The following is a 27,880-nucleotide window of genomic DNA, read 5'->3' on the forward strand; positions in this document are numbered from 1 at the left end:
TCCATGGGCAACGGTAATCGCTTACCGTTAAGCTCCTATATCTTTAAAAAAAAGTGCCTTATGCCTTTTTACTAATGATGTCTGTTTTTCCTGTTTATTTTTTGTACAACTTCTTAAGTGTTTTACTTTACTGCTACTTACTGTATGTATTATTTCCAGGTTCAGCAGATTTCCTAGGCCTAAACCACTACACGACCTACCTGACGTCTCCGTTGAAGGGCAGCCACACTGCGCCCTCTTTCGTCGATGATGTTAGCGTCAACACAACGGGTAGAGAGGAGTGGACGCAGGCGCGTAGTGATTGGTTGAAGGTAAGATTTTATACCCCCGCCAGCCTGCCACACTATCCTCCTCACGCTGCTCTCCGCTCTGCTCCTCGCGCTGCCAATAAAACCGACACCAGCACGCCGCACACGCCAGCTAAGCTACCGGTCGCCTTCACCGCGGCCCCGCTCAAACGGTATCACCAGGTTAGGGGTCGTAGGGTTGGATAACGATCGGTAGCGAAGAGCTGGCCCACACCAACCACACACACCGTCCCCCAAATGACGGCCATTTGACCTCACCCACCGGTCGGTGGGGAGCGACCCGCGACAGCCGCCGCAGCCGAAAGGCGGTAGCGGACCCTCATACCCCCCTGACGGGGGGTATCGACAGACATCCAGTCCAAAAAACCGATAAAATAGGGAGCGGTAGGCATCAGGAGGAGCATGATGTGCGGCATGGCACGACGAGTGACATTCCCACACCTACGTCTCTGCCTACTTCCCATGCTAATCGACGTGTGTGGCAGGCGTATTAGTTGTAAGGTAAATTTAGGGAAGACAGTCATATAAAATTCCTTGCTGGGAAAGCCGTCATAGGGAACTCTCGTATTAGTATACATCGGTCAGACACAATCGGAAAGGAAGAGCTTCACTCCTTCAGCTACTGACCTTCTGTAACACCGCCGACCGCGAAAACTAATACTTATAACAAACCACCACTAAAAATAAAAAAACTCGACACGTATTTGGCCTCGTTGCGCTGATATTCCATGAAACGGAAAACGATTACCAGGCCCGAAATTGGGACTGATTTCGGGCCCGATATCGGGAAGTGTGGATGTAATTGGCGCTTAACGCCTGATTCTATCAATCATAAATCATAATCATTCTCAGATAGTCGGGTACACCCCAGGGATAGCTCTTTAATAATAATAACATTTGCTTTGTATTCTTAAGTACGCTGTGAATTGGTTAAGCCAAAGAGAAAAACAAAACACAATAATCTTAATTATTTTACAGAGCACGCCCGACGGTCTGTACAAAGTTTGTCTGCTCCTCAACAAGCGTTATGACTACCCAACTATCTTCGTAACGGAAAACGGCTGGTCAACGGACACGGGTCTACAGGTAAACTCCTCATTTTAGGGTCCTGGTTGCACCCTAACAGTGGCGAAGCAAGACCTTTATTTAATATAGGCAAGGTAGGTACATTGTGCGAGGCCCTCTAGTGGCCGAATTATACATAAAAGGCCACTCAGACCGCGAGGCCGTAGGCGGTGGCCCACATCGCCAACGCCTAACGTCTTCCCTGCTCCCTAAAGTAGCCCGCTTATCCGTTCTTGTTAGTCTTTAATTTTCAAGCTGAGGAGTTTCTATTTGTTTGTGTATTGTATTTGATTAGGTATTATTGTTGTGTCGCCAAAATCATTGGATCTTTTTGCCTGGCAATAAATTGTTTTTGATTTGATTACGAATCGCAAACTGAAGGCGCCATAAAAAAATTCTATTAACATCTCTATGATGGCCCTAGTCCGTAGATACATATTGAACTGTTTACAATTTTATTTACGTTACATGTCCGTTTTTAGCCGGTCACAAACTTACCTACATAATAAAAATGTGTATTAAATTTCTCGTTAATTGTGACAGATGGACACACAGACAGACGCAAAAGTAATCCTACAGATAAAGATCATTTTATTGTCAAAAACTGTGTACAGTCGTCTGAAAACATCGACACGATCGAAGTGCCAAAAATATGTATACACGACCTTATGGCCCAGATATTAGGTAGTGTATACATATTTTTGGCACTTTGTCCGTATCGATATTCTAAAACGTGACCGTACAAAGGTATAACATGCCATTTAAATACAATATACATAGGTAGATGTCAACAGTATGTCCATTTCGAGCGTCCAATAGTAGGTTGAGTTTGAGTTTAACAGAAAGAATCCCAATAAATATTTCGGCCATTTTCGCTGCAGGATTCAAGTCGCTCTGAATACATCCAGCAGTACCTTGAAGCACTGTTGTTGGCCATTGAAGACGGGACACAAGCGCTCGGTTATATATACTGGAGCCTCATGGACAACGTGCAATGGACGGATGGGATCAGGTAAGCCAGTGTTCGCAAATTATAGTTATAGATGCAAGGGCGTAACCAGCTAGTGAACTAGGAGGGAGAGGGGGGGGGGGGGCAAGTTGACATCACCGGAGGGCTAGGGGGGCAGACGCCGCAGAGGGGCATAAATCGTATGTAAAATTTGAGCTCCATCTTTAGGGGTAGCCCCGGTTTGTTATAAACATTAAATATCTATATAGAACCCATTGCATTGATTTGAAGCAATACAAAAGTTAGGAATTACAGTAAAAAGTCTAACCAAACCTAACCGAAGTTTTCTTTTTTCTAGTGAACGTTTTGGTCTCTACGAAGTAGATTTCGACTCGCCAGAAAGAACGCGGACAGCGCGGCAGTCTGCGCTGGTTTACAAGAGAATCATACAGCAGAGGATTATCGAAGAGGGATGGAAGCCGAAAAATTTGAATATAAGTGTTAGCGAATTGAAAACTGGGTGGTAAACTATTGGCCAGGTGCACGATGTCAGCGCCGCCTAGCGGGTAGTGGGCGCAACTTTGATGGCGCTGTCAAATAATGAACGCAACATAATAAATAATATCTTTTTGTGATATAATGGAGAGCATTTCAGTCGAGTACCGTGTTTAGGCAACGAAGCTTGCTGAGTTGCCTTAGTAAGGTACGAGATTGAATAGCTTGATCATGTCACTATTGTATACAATACTTTTTCTACGAGTCATCTAAAATAATACTTTTTTATTATAAAACCTAAGTAATTAATGAAAATGGGTAAGTATCTCAATAGACAAACATGTAGTCCCAATAGATATAAACGCGCGACTATTGCAGCCCGTTTAGTAATTTAATTTTTTTTATGAGAGCGTGGCGGCACGTGTTTGGTAATTTTTCTTATAGTTGACTACAGCGCATCGAAGTTAATATTATAGTTGAGTTGGGAGACAAAATACCATTAAGATCGCTTATCTTCTTTCTAATGCTAAAAGATGAATTATAGGGCCATACGAACAAATATTACAAAACTAAAATACTATTAATAAATCAAATCATTCCGATATATTCCTATTGGATTTGCATAATAGCACAAATTTAGCAGCTTTATTGTTACGTTGAGCGCGCACGCCTGCACCAATATTTTTTTTGTTTGTTGTTGAATTTTGAATTATTAAGTGCAATAGGGTTGTTTCCAATTTTTTGAAACGCTTGTATTACGTTCTATATTAACTAAAAGTTGCCCTAAAACTCAACTTTTATACTAAAAACGGCTTTAAATATGTTAAATTAACAAAATATATTTCGACATATGCTTTCGTGCCCAAAACGGTCTTTGAAAATTGTGTGACGTCACAGTTTACGGTTTGACACATAACTGTCACTGATATTTGTCATTTGTTATTTATCGCCTAACTGTCAACAGTGTCAATCCGAGAGCTGTGACGTCATCAGAATCTTCAAAGACGTTTAGAGTTTGGTTACGTGACGTATGCCAAAAGATATTTTAAATTCAATATTTACAAAAATATGGTCATTACAGGATTTACAGGTCCCCTAAAAGTAGTTTAACATGTTCTTATAGACCAAAAGAATTTATTGGGATACAATTCTGCCCTAAGATTTGTAGATGGAAACAACCCTATTTATGGTAACTATAAAATTAGCATTTGTTTGATTATTGGTTTCACCTACGACTCCTATGCATCTGATTTGTAATAAAGCATAAAAATTAAAATAATATGGTGTTTTTTGATACTTTCAACATTTTTCGAGATACTCCAAAAAGTCGAAAAATCCTGGTCGAAAATTCCCGTGCCTCGAGAAAAAGGTCGAGAAACCAGGGGGCCTACCGGGAAAATCGAAATTCGCAAATTGCCGGGATCTTTCTCTTTTATTCTCACTAAGACGTAGTTAGAGTGACTAAGAAAAATGCCCGCAATTGACGAACTTCGATTTTCGCGGTAGGCCTCCAGGGCGGCTACCGAATCGTAATTCGTCAATTGCGGGCATTTTTCTCTGTCACTCTAATTACGTCTTAGTGAGAGTAAAAGAGAACGATCCCCGCAATTTGGTAATTTCGGTTTTCGCGGTAGGCCCCCGCGTATCATGTAGTGAGTAGATTTCATTAATTGTTTATTTGGATCTAAAATTAATTTAATATTTATCGCTTATTCACAAACCGAAATCAAAGGTCAGCACTATTTGTTTTAAGCTGGCCACATTATTTCTGCGTTTGACATTTTTGGTTGTCATTTTAGTCTATGGGATAAAAAAATAGACTATAAGTAAACGTCCGAATTTCATAGAAGTTTGATGTTTAAAATAACACTATGTCTGGGCAATCAAAATCGCTGTAATGTAATTTTTAAGACATTGTACCTGATAATGTTTAATGCAAATAAATTATCTTAATCTTAATTTGCCAAAAATGTTCAATGTTTCATATTATTTCATAAACCATTTTTTACATTTCTAATATTGTTAATGATCTTCTGATATTCCGTGAAACGGAAACCGATTATCAGGCTCGACATCGGGATTGACCACGGGACTGACTTCGTTCCCGATCTAGGACCCGTTTCACGAACGGTATTAGACTGATACCTATTATTAGTCCACGAACTGTCAAATCGTATTGGTTACAACGGCAACACACTTATAATATTAGAGCTAATCCGTTCGAGAAATGGGCCTTAGCTGTTAAGGGTTAACAATTATCGGCCCGATTTGAAGAATGATTAAGGGTCGGTTGCACCAACCCATCTGTCGCCGTTAAAGCGTTCGCAAAATTTTATTTTATGGGAAGTTTCATAGATCTGCGGGCCTACCGCGAAAACCGAAATTCGCAAATTGTGAGGATCTTTCTCTTTTACTATCACTAAGACGTAATTAGAGTGACAGAAAAATGCCTGCAATTGACGAACTTCGATTTTCGCGGTTATAGCCCTGCTGCGGGACGTGTTAGCTGTGGTTGGTGCAACTGTGGCCCTACCGTAACATCTATCTACGATATTTGTAACGTCAAAGTGACATTGGTTGCCCGAATCGAGTTGCTTCTGTTAATACGAGTTATACGACATACAAATGATATCTAAATGAGAACGTTCTCTGATGAGATGAGATGAATGAAAGAATTCTTCGAATCGGGCCGTTACGTGGACTCGACTGTACCGGCATCCAGGCCATAAATGTAAAAAAAAAAAATCGACTGTACCGATTGGACTCTTGTGGAAATACACTTGCATGAGAATAACATTGACACTGACAGGACTTTGATTATTGTTGCTTTGGCGCCTATAGCAGTTTAGCAGTCGACCTTGATTATTGTTGATATAGTTAAATATATTATTATTTTTACCAAGTAATTCTGATAAAATTTATTTATCAGCGTTAGTTACACTAGCAATCAGATAAGTGATGTTAATTGCAAGTCGTGGGCAAACATGAAGGTATTATATTCATGAAACAGTGCGAACGTGACTCTGGTTATAGATATTGCTTGGTTAATTTTGCATTTTTGTTTATTGTAACCGATTTCATTACAACAAACATTACCGGTCAAAGTATATAAGATGCGAATTGTTTTGTTAACGGGTATTTTAAGGTAAGAATCACCAACAAAAAATAAAAAAGGCTACTTAATCAAGATAATTTAATTTAATTAATTCTAATCTAATCAGTCTAATTAAAATGGAATCTAATTCAGTCTTATGAATAGTACTGGAATGATTTACTTTTGTTTCATCATTGTATTTTGCATCTTTTTTAGCTTATTAGTAGCCGTCTCGGGGTTCTCAGATAACAGTGTGCGAAGATTTAAAGATGGCTTCCTATTTGGGGCAGCATCTGCAGCTTACCAGGTGGAAGGGGCTTGGAATGAAGATGGTACACATTTGAAATTATTATCAGAATAGTAACAATACACAGCTTAGGTTATTACTAGCATCCGGAGTAGCGGTGACAAATTTCACACAGAAGGTAATGGAGTCACCTAAGTATTTTTATGATTAAACGAATAACGATTATATGATTAATTTTGCATAATAATTGCGATAAATTATCTTGCGAGCATACATAGTAGGTAATATGTTTTTTTATCAAAATATTAGTCACTAGTAAAAATTACTAGACTAAGAAGTGCCATATGATATATTCTTTTCTAGGCCATTGAACTACAATTGAGGACTGAAATTATTTGTTCGAGGTCCTCATCACAGTCTACAGTTAATTGTGTATCCATGTTATAAAGTGAGTTGCCTATGGCCAACTTTCTTGAAAAGAAGGAAGGTTGCATATGGTAAAAAAATATTATATCAATGAATGGTGACATTTCGCTGCCCCAGTATTACATACCCTGTGATATTGGGGCAGCGATTTGTTAAAAGAAATTGAAACATTTGGGTGTTCCTGAAATAGTTTTATAAAGATAAGTTTTAAGTACTTAAAAAAAATATTGTAAAAACGACTCCATTATCCTCTGTGTGAAATTTGCCACCGGTACTCCGGACACTACTTATAACTATTTGTTTGTAAGCAGCATTAGTATGTACTGTCTGACTATAGTTCAATTGCTTCTAATTCAATCAATTTTGTACAAAATTATCAGTTTAGTGGAACAAATTTAAGCAATCAAACCCGTTAACCCTTTATAGGGCATTCAGATATAAGGAACAAATGATCACCCTATAACATCATCCAAGGCTTGGAAACGGTTAAATTTCGAAACCATTATCATGTACTTCGCGCAAAACCTTTTCATTTCGGTTTTGCTCGAAAAACCGTTATTTTTAAACCGGTTTTTATGAGAATAGTTCTTGTCAAATTAACCGGTTTAAAGCAATAAAAATCGGTTTCTACTTATTTCGGTGCCTATGTTTACGTGGCACAACAGGCCAGCCGGTCTTCGTCGCTCGTCTAATAAACCGGTTTTTTAGGTTACAATAATGTGTTTAAAATGTTCGCGTCCTTATAAAAGTTCGGAGGAAAACCGAAATAAACCGGTATCTACCAGTATTTTACAAACCGGTTTCGAGCCTTGACTTGACATCATCATAAACTTTCAAACTCACACCCTCATCTCAGCATTGTGGGTTTTTCTCTATCAACTAACATTTTTCCCACCAAATTTTCAGGTAAAGGACAGTCCGTATGGGACCACTACTTCCACAGCGGCCCGGGCATAGGGTCGGCGCCCGGAGACGTGGCCAGCAACTCATACCACAACTATAAGAGGGATGTGGAGATGCTGAGGGAGTTGGGGGTGGATGTTTATAGGTTTTCTATATCCTGGCCTAGGGTACTTCCGGAAGGTACAATATTTTTGTTATTGTTTGTATGTATGTCCTCTAGCTGCCCAAACCAAAACAAAGATAGTTCTATTTTCCTAATTATTTTATTTAAAATCCTGGTAAAGTAGGTAGTAATTAATTTTTCAGGGAATAGTTTCCTCCCTGAATATTTTGACACAATTTATTGTACATTAACCATGCCCCTTCTTTTAAATTTTATTAAAAAAGTAAGGAGCGAAAAATTGTTTCAAAAAGTTGCATGTAGTTTACAGTTTAGGGTTTTTTTAGCGAGTTTCCTTTTCCTTGCGTAGGTTCTTAGCTATGTTTCATAGAAATCAATCCAGCAGCAGTTGAAAGAGTCGATTAGTTTGAAGAGTAGCTCTTTTCCAAAATAAAGTAAGACATTTTTCGCTTAAAATGTATTTTTTTGGCATATAGTGTAGGGTTTTATTTTTAATTTTATAGTTATTAAATACAATAAATATATTGTTGATTAAAAAAATGCAAATTTTTAATGTACCGTCACAATAGGGTGCTTTAAGTAAGAAAACATAAATTAAGTTTGTTATCATATTCTGAAAACTACCCCTTTTTTCAGGTTTCAGCAGTATAAAAAACGAGCCAGGCCTCCAATACTATGATAATTTGATAGACGAGCTACTAAAACACAACATTCAGCCCATGGTCACAATGTATCACTTTGATCTACCTGTGGTCCTGCAACATTTGGGGGGGTGGGCTAACCCCTACTCTGTACAGTGGTTTGAGGACTATGCTAGGGTGCTATTTGACCGATATGCTAGCAAGGTAAAGATTTTTTTTTAAGCTGATTTTTTTTTAATACCAAGATGGTGGTAAACAAGCATACGACCCGCCTGATGGTAAGCAGTCTGGAGTTGCAGCCTATGGACGCCTGCAACTCCAGAGGTGTTACATGCGCGTTGCCGACCCTTTAAAAACCTGTACACTCCTTTTTTGAAGAACCCCATACTGTAGACCCTCGGGAAAACCTCGGCAGGGAGCTCATTCCACAGCCGGAGCGTCCGCGGGAGGAACTTTCTCTTGAACCGCACAGTACGCGACCATTTAGGTTCTAATGTGTGAGGATGAACTCCCTGCCGACGGCGAGCGGTGCGGTGATAGAAAGTGGCCGTTGGCATCATGTCAAACAATTCCTCAGAGCACAGCCCATTGTACAAGCGGTAGAACACACACAAGGAGGCAAAGTCTCTCCTTAGACTTAAAGGTTCAATACCGATTTGTATGTACGTAGATGTATTGTCCAGTCACCTGCAATAATATGTTACTCTTCGAAGGCCACAAATTATGTGACACCCTCTTATGGCTCTACAAATAAGATTGTGTTACATATTTTTGACTGTCCGCCATCTTGAATCAGAAACCCGAAAACCTTGAAAATGACTCCCATGACGACTTACGATAGATAGATAAACCATTTGCCCGAGATTTACACTTACCTGAGTGGAAAGCATGTAGTTCTGATGGTAAGTGGTTACTGTAGCCTATGAACGCTATTCGCTAACTTGGTATATATATCTCAATTTTGTCGACTTTAACCTGAGTAGATTTTAATTATCTTGATTTTGATCATTAAAATCTACTCTGGAGGCTTTTTATTACATAGAGTTGGTGGAAAACTAGCATTAGGTGGCCTTATCCCGTCACCAAGATTCGAACCGAAACGAAAACAGTTAGGATCACAAACTGTCACTACCAACCAAATTAAGTTAAATTCAATTTTTGAAGGTCAAATACTGGATCACCGTGAACCAACCAAACTCCGTGTGTGAGGTGGAAAACTTTGAGAACCATCTCCCTAAAAGCACGAAGGGGGTGATGGACTATTTGTGCGCTAAACACGTACTTCTAGCGCACGCTAGAACGTACAGAATGTATGAGAAGGAGTACAAGAAGAAATATGGGGGTAAGTTTGTTATTGAAAACCTTGGAATTCCTAGTTGCTATTATTTCATACAACGCTCTCAAATGTTTCGTTGTAATTTTCACGCAACCCAAAATCAACTCTATTACCTACACCATGGGTGCAAATTTGACTGTTATTGAAAACCTTGGAATTCCTAGTTGCTATTATTCCATACAACGCTCTCAACAGTTTCGTTATAATTTTCACGCAACCCAAAATCAACTCTATTACCTACACCATGGGTGCAAATTTGGCTGTTATTGAAAACCTTGGAATTCCTAGTTGCTATTATTCCATACAACGCTCTCAAATGTTTCGTTGTAATTTTCACGCAACCCAAAATCAACTCTATTACCTACACCATGGGTGCAAATCTTTTAAGTTATTGAAAACCTTGGAATTCCTAGTTGCTATTATTCCATACAACGCTCTCAATTTTTTTTTTATACTATGTCGGTGGCAAACAAGCATTCGGCCCGCCTGATGGTAAGCAGTTTCCGTAGCCTATGTACGCCTGCAACTCCAGAGGAGTTACATGCGCGTTGCCGACCCTAAACCCCCCTCCCCCTAGTTCAAATGTTTCGTTATAATTTTCACGCAACCCAAAATCAACTCTATTACCTACACCATGTGTGCAAATTTGGCTAAGTCATTGAAAACCTTGGAATTCCTAGTTGCTATTATTCCATACAACGCTCTCAAATGTTTCGTTATAATTTTCACGCAACCCAAAATCAACTCTATTACCTACACCATGGGTGCAAATTTGGCTAAGTTATTGAAAACCTTGGAATTCCTAGTTGCTATTATTCCATACAACGCTCTCAAATGTTTCGTTGTAATTTTCACGCAATCCAAAATCAACTCTATTACCTACACCATGGGTGCAAATTTGGCTAAGTTATTGAAAACCTTGGAATTCCTAGTTGCTATTATTCCATACAACACTCTCAACAGTTTCGTTATAATTTTCACGCAACCCAAAAACAACTCTATTACCTACACCATGGGTGCAAATTTGGCTAAGTTATTGAAAACCTTGGAATTCCTAGTTGCTATTATTCCATACAACGCTCTCAACAGTTTCGTTATAATTTTCGCGCAACCCAAAATCAACTCTATTACCTACACCATGGGTGTAAATTTGGCTAAGTTATTGAAAACCTTGGAATTCCTATTTGCTATTATTCCATAAAACGCTCTCAAATGTTTCGTTATAATTTTCACGCAACCGAAAATCAACTCTATTACCTACACCATGGGTGCAAATTTCACTAGCAAAATTTATATTTGTTACTTGTATGGCTGTGCCTCAGGAGGATATTTTTTTTTTATAATTTCAGGTTCCGTCGGGATATCCGTATCTGTAAACTGGGCGGAACCCGTCACCAACAGCACTGAAAACGTCGAGGCTGCAGAAACGTATAGAGAATTCTCGGTATGTGCCCTTTTGTCGACACTACTCTTATGGTTGGCATCTCCAATATTAGCTCCCCTACTAATTGTGTCAATGATTGGTTGGTGAGCTGATTAAAGAATTTAAAGAGACAGGCATTTAAATTACGGTAGGGGTGGGGACCGTATCAGAATCAGAACATTTATTTGCTTTCACGTATAAATACATGCAAATACAATTGTAAAATATACTCTAAAGTACTTACATGCTAAAACTGATTATTCTAAGGTTAGGTATGTATGGGAGTTATGCATTTTAAAATTAAGGGGTACGTACATGTCATTCAATAGGACTAAGTAAAAATAATAATCAATCATTATCAATGTGTGGAGTAATTAGTTGAGTGAATTCGCGAAATATTCATTAATTGTGTAATACGGCCTATTAATAAAGAAGTCTTTTACTTTTTTGTCAAATAATCTAAAATCTTTACAATCCTTAATATCTTGGTTTAACTTATTAAATATTTTGATTGCCCTGTTATTAAAACTATTATTAAAGTGGCCATAACTTGATATTGTACGTGCTAGTTTGTTTTTGTTTCTCAGATTGAAATTATGACAATCACTAGATGTGGGATACTTATTCCTATGTAGGTAAACATAAACACATATGCGATAGAGATACACTGAGGTGATCGTCATGATTTTTTGATCTTTGAACATATCTCTGTGGGTAATTGGTATACGTGTGGATCCAGTAATAAGACGTAGTGCCTTTTTATGTATGATCTACGTCATCTGATACAAGAGCCCCATGACACACGTTCATAAAAATGATGCTAAGTTTGGAAAAAATAGAAAAAAAAAATAGAATTGGCCGAAAACAGGAACAAAAGCACCAATTCCGGTTACAAGTGAAATTTAAGTCATCTGATACAAAGATGAGACTGGTGGCAACAGGCAGGAATTTATATGTAGCTTCAGAAACCACTCGTATGTCAGTTCCTGTATGGCCGGAAGTGCGTCTGCCGGGCACTGTAAAGGTACCAAAAAGAGTGGAATTTACGTCATTTGATACAGATGAGACTGGTGGCAACAGACAGGAATTTATATGTAGCTTCAGAAACACCGTGCGGAAACCGGACTAATCCTAACAAGGCCTAGTTTACCCTCTGGGTTGAAAGGTCAGATGGCAGTCGCTTTCGTAAAAACTAGTGCCTACGTCAAATCTTGGGATTAGTTGTCAAGCGGACCCCAGGCTCCCATGAGCCGTTGCAAAATGCCGGGACAACGCGAGGAAGAAGAAGAGATGTAGCTTCAGAAAAAACTCGTCTGCCATTTCCTATATGGCGGGCACTGTAAAGGTACCAAAAAGAGTGGAATTTACGTCATCGGATACAATGATGAGACTGGTGGCAACAGATAGGAATTTATATGTAGCTTCAGAAAAACTCGTCTGCCATTTCCTATATGGCGGGCACTGTAAAGGTACCAAAAAGAGTGGAATTTACGTCATTTGATACAGATGAGACTGGTGGCAACAGACAGGAATTTATATGTAGCTTCAGAAACCACTCGTCTGCCAGTTCCTGTACGGCTGGAAGTGCGTCTGCCGGGCACTGTAAAGGTACCAAAAAGAGTGGAATTTACGTCATTTGATACAGATGAGACTGGTGGCAACAGACAGGAATTTATATGTAGGTTTAGATAAAACTCGTCTGCCAGCTCCCAAATGGCCGCAAGCGCGACATTTGGAAAAATGAATTTATTTTACGTTTATTCTGTTTCCAGTACGGCATGTACCTGAATCCGATCTGGTCTAAAAGTGGAGACTTTCCCAAACTGGTGAAAGACAGGGTGGCCAAGAGGAGCAAGGAGCAGGGATTCGTCAGATCAAGACTGCCCTCGCTTTCGAAAGACGAAATCAAGCTTATAAAAGGTAAATATTTAACCCTTCACCACGACTATAGTGCGCGGCGTGTCATCGTGAACCTTATGGGGATGCAGGAAGGTTCATATTAGGCTGAAGCCGTGCGTCAGTTGACGTCTTTGACGGTCAAAGAGTTAAAAGTTGGTTAATAATAGGTCATATCGTAGTCGCAGCGAATAAACCTATATAATTTCAAAGAGAATTTGAAATAGAGGTGTGTTGTCAAATAAAAATTTGTAGCCACAGTAAATTTACTGCCATCTTTCGACACATGATTAAAACTTTTAGAACGCCATTTGAGTTTGATCCTTATTCTTTTACTGATTGCTAAATAAGTAAATATCATACAGTGGCGCCATCTAATAGATCAAAGGCCAAAGGTATGACATCATCGTTTCGAGCGATGGCGCCATAACCTTTAGGTTGTGCCCGGTAAGATGGCGACACTTTTTGATTTTTTTTTTTTATTTATTCCGAAAAGGTAAGCATTTGACCACAATCTCACCTGATGGAGAGTGCCGATGTAGTCTAGGATGGAACATGCTTACCTAAAAGATGTCTATTCACTCTCGATTTAAAAAGGTCCAAGTTATAGTGGATTGGGAATAGATTTGCAGGAAGTGAATTCCACTCCTTAGCCGTACGCATGATAAAGCTGGATACGTAGCGTTTAGTGCGAATCAGTGGTAAAGTAACGACGTAAGGGTGAAACGCAAGTCCGCGTCTAGTCCCACGGTGGCAGAACGGAGATGGGGGGATAAGATTATGTAATCCCATCGCACACTCCTCGAAATGTATCCTGTAGAATACCGATAAACAGGCTACCTTTCTACGGTGTTCTAGGCTCTGCAGTCTAGCCTCTACCAATCTCGCATCCCCAATTTAACAAATATTTAACAAATTTAACACATATACGTAGCTACAAAATTTTCTTTGACAATACACTTCTATTTCAAATTCTTTTTGATAATTACATATGTATCGTTCCCAGGTTCAGCAGATTTCCTAGGTCTGAACCACTATACGACCTTCCTAACGTCCCCGTCGAAGGTCAGCCATCCTGCGCCATCGTTCGCTGATGATGTCAGTGTGGACCTTGCTACCAAAGATGAGTGGACGCAGTCACATAGTGCTTGGTTGAAGGCAAGTTACTTTACCTAGTACACACAAATATGGAAGGAGGTAAGGAATGAAATCTCCATGTACCAATAAGTGTTATCAAAAAACCTTAAATAGGTGGCGCTGCGATACCTAGACTAGAATACTTGAAAAAAAAAATCAAATCATAGACGGCGCACTGCACGCGCATTTTTAAAATTTTACATTACATATGGGGCTACTTTATAGCACTAGTGCGAGAAGTAGCATATTATGTTACTGTGTCGAACATTTAAAGGGCCATATGTACTGTAAAACGTTGTACGATACATGTGCGAATAGGTAATTCGCAACTCGTGTCGATTTAAAACACTCCCTTCGGTCGTGTTTTAATTTATCGCCATTCGTTTCGAATTTCCTATTTTTCGCACTTGTATCGTAATGTACTATTTTAACTCACTCAGTTCATTATGCATTATGATTTGACGACCGGTTTGGCCTAGTGGGTAGTGACCCTGCCTACGAAGCTGATGGTTCCGGGTTCGAATCTCGGTAAGGGTATATATTTGTGTGATGAACACAGATATTTTGTTCCTGAGCCATGTTTTCTATGTATTTGAATATTTGTATATTACATATATCGTTGTCTGAGTACCCACAACATCAGCCTTCTATATCGTGGGATCATTTATTCGTGTGATGATCATGGATATTTATTCCTGAGTCATGGGTATTTTCTATGTATTTAAATATTTATAAATATTTATATATTATATATATCGTTGTCCAAGTACCCTCAACACAAGCCTTATTGAGCTTACTGTGGGACTTAGTCAATTTGTGTAATAATGTCCTATAATATTTATTTATTTATTTGTTTCGCTTTTTAGCGATAAGACCGCCTGTTGTCTGCCTCTAAATTTAATCAATTGTTTATTTTTATTGTATATTTTTACTGAGGTGTGCCAATAAAGAGTATTCTATCTATGCACTCAGAAACAGTTAACGAGAATACCCACACAAGGTTTTCATAGTGCTTGGGTGTATTAATTAGGTTATACATTAAACGTAACTATCAATTGGGTATATTTGGGGATTGTAATAGTTGTAAGGGTGTTTTGTTCTTGACGACCGGTTTGGCCTAGTGGGTAGTGACCCTGCCTACGAAGCTGAATAAGCTGATGGTCCCGGGTTCAAATCCTGGTAAGGGCATTTATTCGTGTGATGAGCATTGATATTTGTTCCTGAGTCATGGGTGTTTTCTATGTATTTAAGTATTTATACATATTTATATATTATATATATCGTTGTCTAAGTACCCTCAATACAAGCCTTATTGAGCTTACTGTGGGACTTAGTCAATTTGTGCAATATTGTCCTATAATATTTATTTATTTTGTTTGTTAGAAAAATAAAATTAAAAAAACTCAATGTTACTCTAGTATAAATAAACTGCTAGTCTGTTCGGAAAGAAAAGAGTCGTGGAATGTATTGGGCCTCATACATTCCACGACTCTTCTCTTTCCGCACAGACTATTTTAGGAATATTGAACACTACTGTATGTACTTATGGACCTACTTCTAATCTAAACTTTTTTACAGAGCGCGCCCTACGGCCTGTACAAAGCTTGCCTGCACCTCAACCAGCATTACGACTACCCGACCATCTTCATCACGGAGAACGGCTGGTCGACCGGCAAGGGTCTCCAGGTAAACACCTCATTGTGTGCTGAGTGGTGTCCATTTGTAGCCTCTATAGGGACCGTGCGCGTTGGAGGGTCTGCCATCTTGTGGCCTGAATCGGAACCATAAACATGTATATTTACACGTCACTTGTTTACTTGTACATAATAGGTTCTGCCATCTTGTGGGCTACATCGGAACAATAAACATCACAGTTACGCCTCGCGCCAAAAATCTGACGGCTCCTGTGCTGCCTCCTACAGTTTATGCACGCTCCCAATTGGGAGCGTGCACGACTGTCACGCAACCTAGTGTCCGCAATTCTAGGGGAAAACGTCAATTCACTACATCTTATAAAACTACTCCAAAACTAAAAACTACTGAACGGATTTTCATACGACTTTCATCTATCAATAGAGTGATTCTTGAGGAAGGCTTAAGTATATAACTTGTTAAGGATTTGTGTAAATTGTTTGAAATATAACGATGTTGTCGGAAAAAATCACGCTGGCTAGGAGCTTTAATCGAAAACGCTGCCTAATCCGTTTGAGCTATAACAACACAATGTATGGTGGGGTTGTTTCTCATTCATAGGTCTACAAAAAAGTCCGCGATGTGAAATGTCTATCTTTTAAGGATAACTTACTATATCCATTCTTAACTTCTAGAAAAAGATCACGTAATATGTGGCATTTGCAAAGCTATTTACATGGATACATTATTAACAATTATCAAAATAAATACGTTAGTTATATTAAGCATTTCATACAGATTACAATGGTCCCTTACACCATACAATTTAAATGAATATTTCAGGAGTAATCGTAAATCAAAGTTTCATTTCGAGCCATATAATTGTACGAAATGTTAAAGACGCTATCCGCAGTTAGTTCAAATTTTTACCACCTTATGCGCTGGGATCGCTTTACTTACCCCCACCACGCACTTCGCACGGTCCCAATTGCAGCATCATCACTGTAACTATTGCATGTTAGTATAAGTTACAAGTAGTTATAACTGTTTAGTGTATTAGATCTTCTTTCTTTCTTTTTTTCTCTAATGTGGTGCTGTTTGTAGATGGTTTTGCAATAAACGTCTATTCTATTCTATTCTATTCATTTTAGCGTTTCTCTGGAGGAATTTGGACCTAGACTAGATGACAATCAAATAAAATGTGCAAACGAGAGGTGCATTCAATAGTATAGTAGCAAGGGATGCAAAGCTCTCATTACTAGCGAGGTTTGGCGCTCGAACGTAGTGTGAGCGCTAATAGTACGAGGCTGAAATTTAAAAAAAGTAATACTCTACTTTTCATTTCAAATACGAGGAAACTAAACTACATTTATTTTAATTTTATTTATTCATATTAGGTAAGAGTCTCGTTATTTATGGAATGGGGAGTTAAATATCAGAATGGAAATGGTACAAAAAAATCATTTAACACCAAATTTAAAATGATAATCGTAAAAAAAATAAGTTTATTATTCAAGTAGGCATATTACAATGCGCTTATGAACGTCAAATAAAGCTACACCAGCTCGAACCCTACACCTCTGACCCGAGAAGATTTAAATCCCCCCTCAATTGGAGGAGGGTATCCCAATATGGACCGGCAAGAAACTCGGCGGGACACATTACATCTTATAATTCACATGCATTAAATAAGAAAATAAAATACTGTTTGATATGTCACCGTATTTAAGAATTATTTCGCTTAAAATTTAGTTTTTTCTTCGCAAGTGTGATGAAAAATATTGTGTGTAACTCCAGAGGCAAGAATATTGCAAACTCTGGTCTTTAATTCTCTCTAGCCTGCAGCTGTCGGGAATTACCATCCTCGTCTCCAAAATTTCACTTACCCCCCTCGTTGCACAATGTGCTATTAACCGCTCGTGCTAATATTGATACCAGAGCAAGCGAAAGATTGCAAAATTGAACCACGAGCGTAGCGAGTTGCGAGGTTTTTTTTATACGACGTCGGTGGCAAACAAGCATACGGCCCGCCTGATGGTAAGCAGTCTCCGTAGCCTCCAGAGGAGTCACATGCGCGTTGCCGACCCTAGCATTCCCCCCCTCGTTGAGCTCTCAAGGCACGAGGGTTAAACTTTGCCCCCTTGTAAAACAAATAACTATTTTACCGCAGGATTCGAGCCGTTCTGAATACATCCAGCAGTACCTCAAAGCGCTGTTGTTTGCCATCGAAGACGGGACACAAGCGCTCGGCTATACGTACTGGAGCCTCATGGACAACGTGGAATGGATGGCTGGCACCAGGTAACGAAACTGAACAATTTATCTTCTTCTTATCTTATCTTCTAATTACCGGGGGCCCTTGCGGATACACTTCGACCCATAGGGATCTTTTGTGTAGTTGCCTCCTAAGGAAAGACCCATTAGCTACTCAAGAGCCTCTTTGACTATTTCCATGTGTCGGATGATGGAGCTTATGGGTAGCCTTTTGAATTCCTTTGGTTCCAGATAGCCTGCTCCAAAGTCCTTCATTCTTTGTCTGGCGAGGGCGTGACACTCACTTGACAAACTGAACAATTTACGTAGCTATATCGGCGCCTACCTATCGACCAAATTTAATTTTATACCATAATTTTATTTGCGCGCATTCAAATGGTAGTAAGGTCATTGTGAAGAAGCCCGCTAGACCATGTACGGTCGGTTCGGTTAAATAAATTGTATTTAATACAAAAAGATACACAATATATCTTTATTTTGCTTGAAAGTGTGATTCAAAATATTGTATTAAAAATGTATCGTGGTCACACACATTCCAACAGAAACTGGCATTGTTTTAACTACCACTTAAAAGGCAATTCTGTTTCACAGTCTTTACCGGACAAGACTGATTACAAATCATAGAACACGTTACTGTTCTTATCTTAAGCAAGCCAGTGGGTTTGACCCAGGAGCCACGGACGTCATCTTCTCCCGTTGTCTGGATATTGACTGACAGCATAACTGGACTGGATGTCGTTCGATACCCCCCTAACGGAAGGTATGAGAGGCCGTGTCCGCCGTTAGGCTGCGACGGCTGTAGCGGGTCGCTCCCCACCGACGTGGGGAGGTCATTGTGTGGACGTGTGTGGTGATGTCCAGCTCTTCGCTACCGCTCGTCACCCAACCCCACGACCCCTGGCCTGGTGATACCGTGTGAGCGGCGCCAGGTTTCGGGGCCGCGGTGAAGGCGACCGGTAGCTTAGCTGGCGTGCTGACAGCATAACTTTAACTGTTCTCGATGTCAATTGTTTTGACAGCGCACTCTATGACGCCTTGGCGGAACTGCGTCGAACGCTACTCAGGTGTAAAGTGTAGTGATGAAACGCTTCTTAAAGCCGATAGATGGCACGATTCAGTCGTTCTCCGACAAAACAGTGCACAGTGTTTAAAAGACGGGGAAGTCATTGTAGCAGCACACATCAAAAATGCCTTAGCTAAGTTTTTTTTTTATCTATAAGCTGGTTGCATACAGTCAATGTAATTGGAGGGCAGGAAACATGCGTTTTGTTTGCATTTTAAACATAGGATTGCTTTCTTCGCTGTAACGCCTATAGCTGCTTTTGGTGCGAAAATATGTACAGGAGCGGCCGATGTACTCAAAAATATCTGAACACACTAACGCCTTGACAATAGAGGCGTGTTCAGATATTTGTGAGGGCCTTGGCCGCTCCGATATATCTGATGGCGACTGTGCAGTCAGTGCCCAAAAGATAGTGGTTAAAGTGTCCAAATATATCGGAACATACGGGTTGTTTATTTAGTCACCTGCAATAATTGAATATATAGGTCATACTGAGCAATTTTTACTATGGGGCCGACCCAGAAGTCGCGAAGAAAAATTGTCTGTTTCATACATTTTGGCCGTCTGACCTTGACATTTTTTTTTTCTCTTTATTTTGGCACAAACATTGTCTTATATTAACATATAATATTGACAATACAGTGCCGAAAACGTTATAGATTATGGTTATTAATTTTGTTGCAATTTTCTATGGGAGAGTAATTTTTTTTGCGATTTCGGGATTGGTCCCATAGTAAAAGTTGCAGAGTATGACCCAGGGATCGGAAACCGGTATTTTTTGTATGGGAACGGAAACGGTATTTTTTCGTTCTTTGTTAATTACTTCATTTCTAATTAGGCAATCTAATAATACGAAGTCGTTATCTGAAAACACAACTGAGTCCTACATTTAGAGTATAAAATAAACCGAAATATATGGTTATTTCGATGTTTTTGCAAATAACCGGTTCCGATCCCTGGTATGACCTATATATTCACCCCGTAAATTATTGCAGGTGACTAAATAAAACCCCTGTATTTCTTGGTCACAAAGGAGTGATTTGATGCTTGACTTTGCATTATTTTGTCCGGGTTATGGTTATTCGTTTGTGTTCTGATTAATAATATCCCCCTAAGGCCCAGCCATCGGTGAAGGAAAACATCGTGAGGAAACCTGCATACATCTGCGAAGAAATTCAAAGGTGTATGTGAAGTCCCCAATCCGCATTGGGCTAGCGTGGGGACTATTATAGCCCGAGCCCTCTCGCGCATGAGAGGCCTGTGCCCAGCAGTGGGACGTATATAGGCTGAATTATTATTATTATTCTTAAGGCCTAGCCATACAAATGAAAAATTAAAAAAATTGCCACTGAAATTTGAATCCGAACGATACAAATCAAATGCAACTCTGTTTCAATTGAATAAGATTTAAATTTCTTCGAACTGAATAAGTCCTATAGGTAGGACTTTGGGCCTTACGAGGATATTACATTTAAGAAGAAAGTGGACTACCACTTCTCCATACAAACGTAGTCTGTTTTCTGTGTTCTGAGAAAATATTTGTACACCATTTAATGTTATCAAGGCATGAGTTTGTTACACATTGTTGCTGTTATAACGTGGACTTTTTTAGTTTTTTCAAATAATTATAACACCTCTAGTCATGTTTTTTTTAATAAACATGTATTTTACTTCCTCGTATTCGAATTGAAACGTAGAGTGCTTTAACTATGAAAGGCACAATTTCAGTCTCGGACTATTGACGAGCTCACTGCGTTCGAGCGCCAAACTACCTCGTTAAATGAGTGCCCATCCCTTGGTTAACAATTTACTATTTTTTGTCATAGTATTTTTGGGTCAACACCCACCCACGGAGAAGCGATCGTCCACATTCCTCTTATGTTTATTATTGTACCGTTTACACCTAAAAATAAACACTTAATTTTAAAACGAAGTTTTTTTTCCAGTGAACGCTTTGGTCTGTACGAAGTGGATTTCGACTCGCCAGAAAGAACGCGGACAGCGCGGCAGTCTGCGCTGGTTTACAAGAGAATCATACAGAAGAGGATTATCGAAGAAGGATGGAAGCCGAAAAACTTGAAGATTAGTGTTAGCAAAGTGAAAACTGAATTGTAATGTAAACCACTTATCGGGCGTCAGTGTTGTCACATACAATTTTGGCGAAGTGGTAGAACAGGGTGCAAAAATAGGTAGAAATGGGTGGAGTTTAAAATGAAAAATAGGTAGATCTACCACTCAATAGCAAGTACATTTTTATGATTAAAAATGTATATAAAATGTTTCAAATTATTTATTCGTTTTTAATATTGTGATGTTAGTACACGTGTTTGTTAAAGAAATTGAAACAAAAGTTAGGATTTCCATTGTTGGTAATAAACCTGTTTGTATAATCTGTTTCTTTGGCAAGTTTTCATTAAATCGAATAAATTCGGTAGAAATTAAGTAATGTTCCGTCACATGTATTGAGAATTGCTTACAATTGTACCATTTTGAAAAATAGGTAGATTTCAGGCCGAGGGAGGTAGATAGGTAGAACGCAGGCAAAAAAGGTAGATCTACCAAAAAGTTGGTAGATGTAACAACACTGTCGGGCGTACAACTTGGCTCTAATCTCCAAGGTGAAGAAAATTACAAATCCATGATATAAACAGACGTAGTTTAGTAGCTGGATTTATCAGTACTGCTACTTGACAATAGTTTAATATCTTATGGATTCTAAGATGAACAGACGTTAGCGCGATGTAGGATATTCGCAGGTCATACCAGCGCCATCTACCGGGATATTGGGTAAACCAATTCCCTTAAGCGTTTTGAAGGTGGTTGTAAAAAATAAAAATGTGCGCGGTATGTTTTTGGAGAAGGTAACTGAGTTTTGGTACCGAAATCGATAATGATATCGAAAATGTATACATTTTACGTTTTGACTTATTTTTATAATCTCAGCCTATAATATTATAGCCTACGAGTAGAAACCCAGTTTCATAAATCATAAATAAAAGAGAAAATGGAGAGTGGAGTGAAAGGGCGACGTTTCCTAGAATGCACATTCCAAGCTTTATTATTCTAAGATTTAATTAGTATTCAATTTAGGGGAATTCAGACAATATAAGATTTTTTTTGTTCAGTAGGCGGATCCACACAGAACGAGTCGCCTCGTGAGGAAATTGCCTCGCGAAGCAGCTCGGTCTGTAGTCATGCCTCGGGCGAAGCAAACGCATTCGTAGCCGCAATGCCTCGGGCGAGGCACGCCGCCACAGACCGAGCTGCTTCGCAATTCGCGAGGCACCTCGTTCTGTGTAGAATAGACTTGCCTATTCATGTACGGACTGTAGGGTCTAATGGATTAAAGGCCAAAAGTTGCGCCATTTAATAGATCAAAGGCCAAAGGTATGACAGCATCGTTTCGAGCGATGGCGCCACAGCCTATGCCCGGTAAGATGGCGCCACTTTTTGATATTTAATAAATTTGACACATCAGTGAAAGAATAAGGATCAAGGTCAAATGGCGTTCTAAAAGTTTTAATCATGTTTCTAAAAATGGCAATAAATGTACTGTGGCCACAGAATTCTCTTTGACAATCCATCTCTATTTCAAATTGTCTTTAGTGATGCTCAACCTGCGGCCCGCCAGACTTTTTTTAGGTGGCCTGTGATCCAGGTAGATTCTTGCTATCCAATGCAAGGGTTACAAGGCAATACCGTCTTCGTGGCCCTCATAAAACGATCTAGAGAGAAGAGATGTTTAATAAATTGGTTTCATTTCTGACTAGCAATGTACAGTTTTTTTTAAATACCACGTCGTTGGTAAACAAGCATACGGCCCGCCTGATGGGAAGCAGTCACCGTAGCCTGTGAACGCCTGCAACTCCAGAGGTGTTACATGCGCGTTGCCGACCCTTTCAAAACCTGTACACTCCTTTAGAAGAACCCCATACTGTTAGTTTCCTCACGAGGCGACTCGTTCTGTGTGGATCCGCCTAATGAACATCAATTACTCATAATACATTCCCTGAATTTCCCCAGTTTTGATGCTGTACAAGGCGAATTATTAAAGTGACTTTGGAGCATTCCATGAAACTGTCTACCGTTGGCCCGTACAGTCAAGGTATTAAATATCGACACGGACAAAATGCCTAAAATATGTACACACGACCTAGTGGTGTGTACATATTTTTGGCACTTTGTTCGTGTCGATATTTAATACCTTGACTGTACAAACGCGATTTTTCTGAAGATTTGCAGGTACAAGAGTTTACTTCTCTGTGGCTAATGGTCAAAAATATGCACGGAAAAATAATCGCCTGATTTAAACGCCGAAAAAAAGGTCGCAACACAGGAATCAAAATTCGTCCGTACAGGACAGCCCGTGGAATGCTCCCTTCAATGATGAATGTTTTTAATGGTTTAATGATTTACCCCCTTATTCATAAACGTCTACTAAACATAATAAGCCGCTAATAATCGTTTGTCCCTTTCCATCATACCAATACGTCGGAAAGGGACAAACGATTATTAGCGGCTTGTCAACTTTAGTAGACGTTTATGAATAAGGGGGTTAACCATTAAAAACGCCATAATTGCCTTAATATTGTATTTACGAATACTGTAATATATGATTATAATAATACGGAAATATATGTTTTTTATTTCCTCACGACCCAACCCACGATATTAGGTCAAGTATAGCGTTTACACTTATTTTTAGCATTCCGTAAAGTAAGTTCAAAAGGAACCGTTATGGTACGACTCTGTCGTCTGTATGTCTGTCTGTCACACTGCTAAATATCTCGAGAACTGCTTACGTTATCCATTAGAGACTAAGTAGTTACGAACAAGGCTAACCCAGACACACGTGTTATATATTTCTTTACAGTACATGTGGTGCTACTTTACCGCACAAGTGCGATAATTAGCACATTAGATACGTAACTATGTCAAAAACTTAAAGGGCCATATGTACTGTACGTTGTACGATACATGTGCGTATAGTTAATTTCTATTTTTCGCACTTGTATCGTAATGTACTGTTATACCAAACTAGCTCAAAACGTATTTTGTGGAGTGAGATGTCTGTTTAAACCTCTCTTTCTTCTATTTTTTGGTATCAAGTAGAAACCTCTGCAAACGAATGCCATAAAAGCTTGGAAATAAATTAAGAAGTTATCTCTTACGGTAGATGTCGCTAGGCGCATATGGTGGAAATATTCGCTATCCTCGAGTAGTCTCGGTAGTCGGTAGCGCAGTTGGCAGAGCGATGTGCTAGTGATCCACGGGGCCTACCGCGAAAGCCGAAATTCATAAATTGCGGGGATTTTTCTCTTTTACTTTCACTAAGATGTAATTAGAGTGACAGAGAAAAATGCCCGCAGTTGACGAACTTCGATTTTCGCGGTAGGCCCCCAGCGTCGCGAGTTCGAGCTTCACTTGAGACTAGGGTTGCCAACCGTCCCGCTATATTCGGGACGTCTATAGCCCTATAGTATGCGTCCCGCAAAAGGCCCGCGCGGGACCCCAACTGTCCCGTTTTCAAGCTAGACTAACGAACGTTCAGTTGTAAATTGGAGTAACATTAGAGCACGCGATTTTAATTTGAATATATAACGACGCGGTATATAATGACACGAGGGGTCACTATAAGATGTTGTTAGGTTACCTAATTAAGTACATAATAACTAAATAGGGAGCGTGCATAAACTGTAGGAGGCAGCACAGGAGCTGTCAGATTTTTGGCGCGAAGCGTAAATGTGATGTTTATTGTTCCGATGTAGCCCACAAGATGGCAGAACCTACTATACACAAGAAAACACTTGACGTGTAAATGTGCATGTTTATGGTTCCGATTCAGACCACAAGATGGCAGACCCTCCAACGCGCACGGTCCCTATTCCCCCTTCCTTCCGTAAGTAGGGACTGAATAAATTAACCGACTTGGTATTACCTATATACCCGGCCCGGGGAACCTTGATCCCGGTGACAGTCCATTTTTGTATGGAGTAACTGCCAATGTCAATTGTTTTTGGACTTTTTTTGGTACTTAAACACTTATTTTTTATTTAGAAATATAACTATTAGGTAATAAAAATACGGTAAAAACCTATTTCTACAATTATTCTTTAAATTATGTCTATCCAAAAGCGAATTCGAGGAAATGTCATAGGGATCATCATTCGCCGCGTCAAGTATACTTTTTACGGTAGAAGAACTGAGTTGCGAGACTTGGTTTTTTTGATGGCATTAGTTCTTCATGCCCTTCAATACGTTGACAGCCAATACACCTTGCCTAAGCCAGGTGAAGTCCCGTGTTTTATACCCAAGTCTCGCAATTTGATCACAAATGTATCGCAAATCTGTGTAAGGTTGGCAACCCTACCTGAGACTGAATTAATCCACTTTTAATCCCTGGACCGCCTAACCGACAAACGTACTTGTACCCGTCAGATGCCTAGTGCCGGATTCATCCCATCCCTCTTAAACGCCGTATAGGCTCGCGTACGTGCAACGGGTGCACTGCCGCGACTTAAACTAACTAAAACTAACTGCTTTGGCTCAGCGATCCAAAAAGAATCTTGGCCTCCGAAACGAGAGAACGCCACCTGTCCCGATCCAGCGCGGTTTCCTGCCATGAATTGGCATTCAGCCGACGCAGGTCCGCCTCCACGACATCACATCTGCCTTGACTTAAATTGCATTAAAATGCGAGTAATATAAAACTCTATTTGTAAGTGTTTAGATCTCAAAATTGTAAAAAATATGATGGAATAAATTTGGTGACTTATAAGGCACAAGGCAGTTGAGACAGATTGTACAGATACGGGACTAGGCAGTTGACGGGTGCAAAAATTGAAGACCCTCGGGCAATTGACAGGACTGGTACGAACCAGGCACTAGGCGTCCCACAAGGGTTAATTCATTTCTAACCTTTTTTCTTTTATTTACCAGCGAGCGTTTCGGTCTCTACGAAGTGGATTTCGATTCTCAAGAAAAAACACGCACGGCGCGGCAATCCGCGAAAGTTTACAAGAGAATCATACATAAAAGGATCGTCGAAGAAGGATGGGTGCCTAAACAATCGAAAATGAACGCTAGTGGTAAGGAAATGTGGGTTATATTATTTCTTTATTTACTAATATGCGACTTTGTACTCCCACGGAACTTATTTAGGGGCTACGTATGGGTTAAAGGTATAGGTTGCGTTCTATTTATGTATGTTAGCCTGTACATGTATCGATCAATTCAAGCACTTGTTTAACTTTTGGCGATATACCGACAACACAAGTGTTATTGAGCTTTCTAGAGCTATTGTACATGGGCGTCGCCAAGAACAAAATTTCACAACGCGCCAAAAGTATCTGATATTCCGGAAAACTTTTCCAAATAAAGATTTTTTTTGACACATGACACATGAGACATGTCGGCTCCGTTGGGCCTCTACATTACAGTTTCAATGTGTTACGAGTTGTCAAAAAAACTGTACACGAATTTCGCAGTTTTAGACAGGGGTTCCGCCAATATCGAGTGAAAAACCCCAATATCAGTTACTGCATAACCCCTAGCTTCAAATAGTTGCGCCCTCTTGTCTCGAGTCCGAACACATTCCATTAGGAAGTGCTGTACATCCTCGACAGAGCCGCAAATATCGCAGTTGGGCGACTCTGCTTTCCTCATCAGATGAGCAAACATATTTAATGGAATGTGACCGGATCGAAGCCTGTGAGCACGTACAATATTCGCCCGGTTTAAGTCAGCCACTTCCCACCAAGGTATCCGAGGAGGCTCACATTGGATGGTCTTGTACCATATTCCTTTTAAATTTCTAAAATTCACGGTCAAACGTATACATTTTACAGTCTTAAATGTTCTACATATCACTATTTGTTACGCTGTTACAGAATGGTAGATACTTTTGAAGCGTTGTTTGATCCGCTACTTTTGATGCTGACTATACTAGTTCGATGTCTGTAAGATTGTCTATAATATTTATTTATTTATTGTGCCTCATAAAGCATTTATCAATGATTTGTTTACTACTGTTTAACTGTGAGAGTAGAGTTATTTAATAATAATGAGTTCGTCATACATATGTACCTACTATATATTCAATCTATACATATATTATTTTATAATTTTACCAATATTTTAGTTAATAAAACATAAAAAAATATAAACCTTGTTTTTATTTTGGCTAATGAAGTAACCGAGTAAAAAAGCGCAAAGCTCAACGCAGATGGCGCTGCCATCAAACAGGACCAAACTGACAGATGGGATTCCTTGAGTTCAGTTTCTAGATTATGTTATGATTGTAAACCTTTTGAGCGCCAAGAACACCCAAAGTCGTTGTTAGTAGTCGTTCCGACAGCGCCAAGGACAACTATAAGTGGACGACGACCGGTCTGGCCTAGTGGGTAGTGACCCTGCCTACGAAGCCGATGGTCCCGGGTTCAAATCCTGGTAAGGGCATTCATTCGTGTGATGAGCATGGATATTTGTTCCTGAGTCATGGGTGTTTTCTATGTATTTAAGTATTTATAAATATTTATATATTATATATATCGTTGTCTAAGTACCCACAACACAAGCCTTATTGAGCTTACCGTGGGACTTAGTCAATTTGTGTCATAATGTCCTATAATATTTATTTATTTATTATTATTATAAGTGTTATGGCGGACACTGTCAAAGTAACCTTCACACTTTCGAGTAAGGTTTACATTAGCTCCCTTGCGCCCGGGAGCTTGGCGTTTGAGTGATGTTTGTTTATAACAAAGCATCGCCACTTTTTTATATTTAACAAATTTAAAACATATCAGTGAAAGAATAAGGATCTAAGTCAAATGGCGTCCTAAAAGTTTTAATCAAGTGTCGAAAGATGG

General features: G+C 39.5%; 2 protein-coding genes across 2 annotated transcripts in view; one reads left to right on the forward strand and one right to left on the reverse strand.

Annotated features, from left to right (window-relative positions):
• The window catches only part of LOC133529904 (lactase/phlorizin hydrolase-like), a 28,359-nt gene extending 6,363 nt beyond the window's left edge, over nt 1-21,996 (forward strand). The window contains exons 8-22 of the mRNA XM_061867705.1: nt 160-311; nt 1,287-1,394; nt 2,255-2,385; nt 2,681-2,846; nt 5,898-5,962; nt 6,128-6,243; nt 7,491-7,667; nt 8,245-8,453; nt 9,414-9,591; nt 10,935-11,029; nt 12,781-12,928; nt 13,911-14,062; nt 15,620-15,727; nt 17,844-17,974; nt 20,957-21,996. Of these exons, the coding sequence (XP_061723689.1) occupies nt 160-311; nt 1,287-1,394; nt 2,255-2,385; nt 2,681-2,846; nt 5,898-5,962; nt 6,128-6,243; nt 7,491-7,667; nt 8,245-8,453; nt 9,414-9,591; nt 10,935-11,029; nt 12,781-12,928; nt 13,911-14,062; nt 15,620-15,727; nt 17,844-17,974; nt 20,957-21,125 (2,105 nt within the window). The 3' untranslated portion in view covers nt 21,126-21,996. The remainder of the gene's footprint in view (nt 1-159; nt 312-1,286; nt 1,395-2,254; nt 2,386-2,680; nt 2,847-5,897; nt 5,963-6,127; nt 6,244-7,490; nt 7,668-8,244; nt 8,454-9,413; nt 9,592-10,934; nt 11,030-12,780; nt 12,929-13,910; nt 14,063-15,619; nt 15,728-17,843; nt 17,975-20,956) is intronic.
• LOC133529757 (uncharacterized) overlaps nt 1-25,482 on the reverse strand; it is a 65,919-nt gene extending 40,437 nt beyond the window's left edge. The window contains exon 1 of the mRNA XM_061867559.1: nt 25,381-25,482. The gene's annotated coding sequence lies outside the window, so the exon portion shown is untranslated. The remainder of the gene's footprint in view (nt 1-25,380) is intronic.
• Between the last annotated feature and the right edge of the window lie 2,398 nt (nt 25,483-27,880).

This window comes from Cydia pomonella, chromosome 21, assembly GCF_033807575.1.
Source record: "Cydia pomonella isolate Wapato2018A chromosome 21, ilCydPomo1, whole genome shotgun sequence".
In the NCBI taxonomy this organism is placed as follows: domain Eukaryota; kingdom Metazoa; phylum Arthropoda; class Insecta; order Lepidoptera; family Tortricidae; genus Cydia; species Cydia pomonella.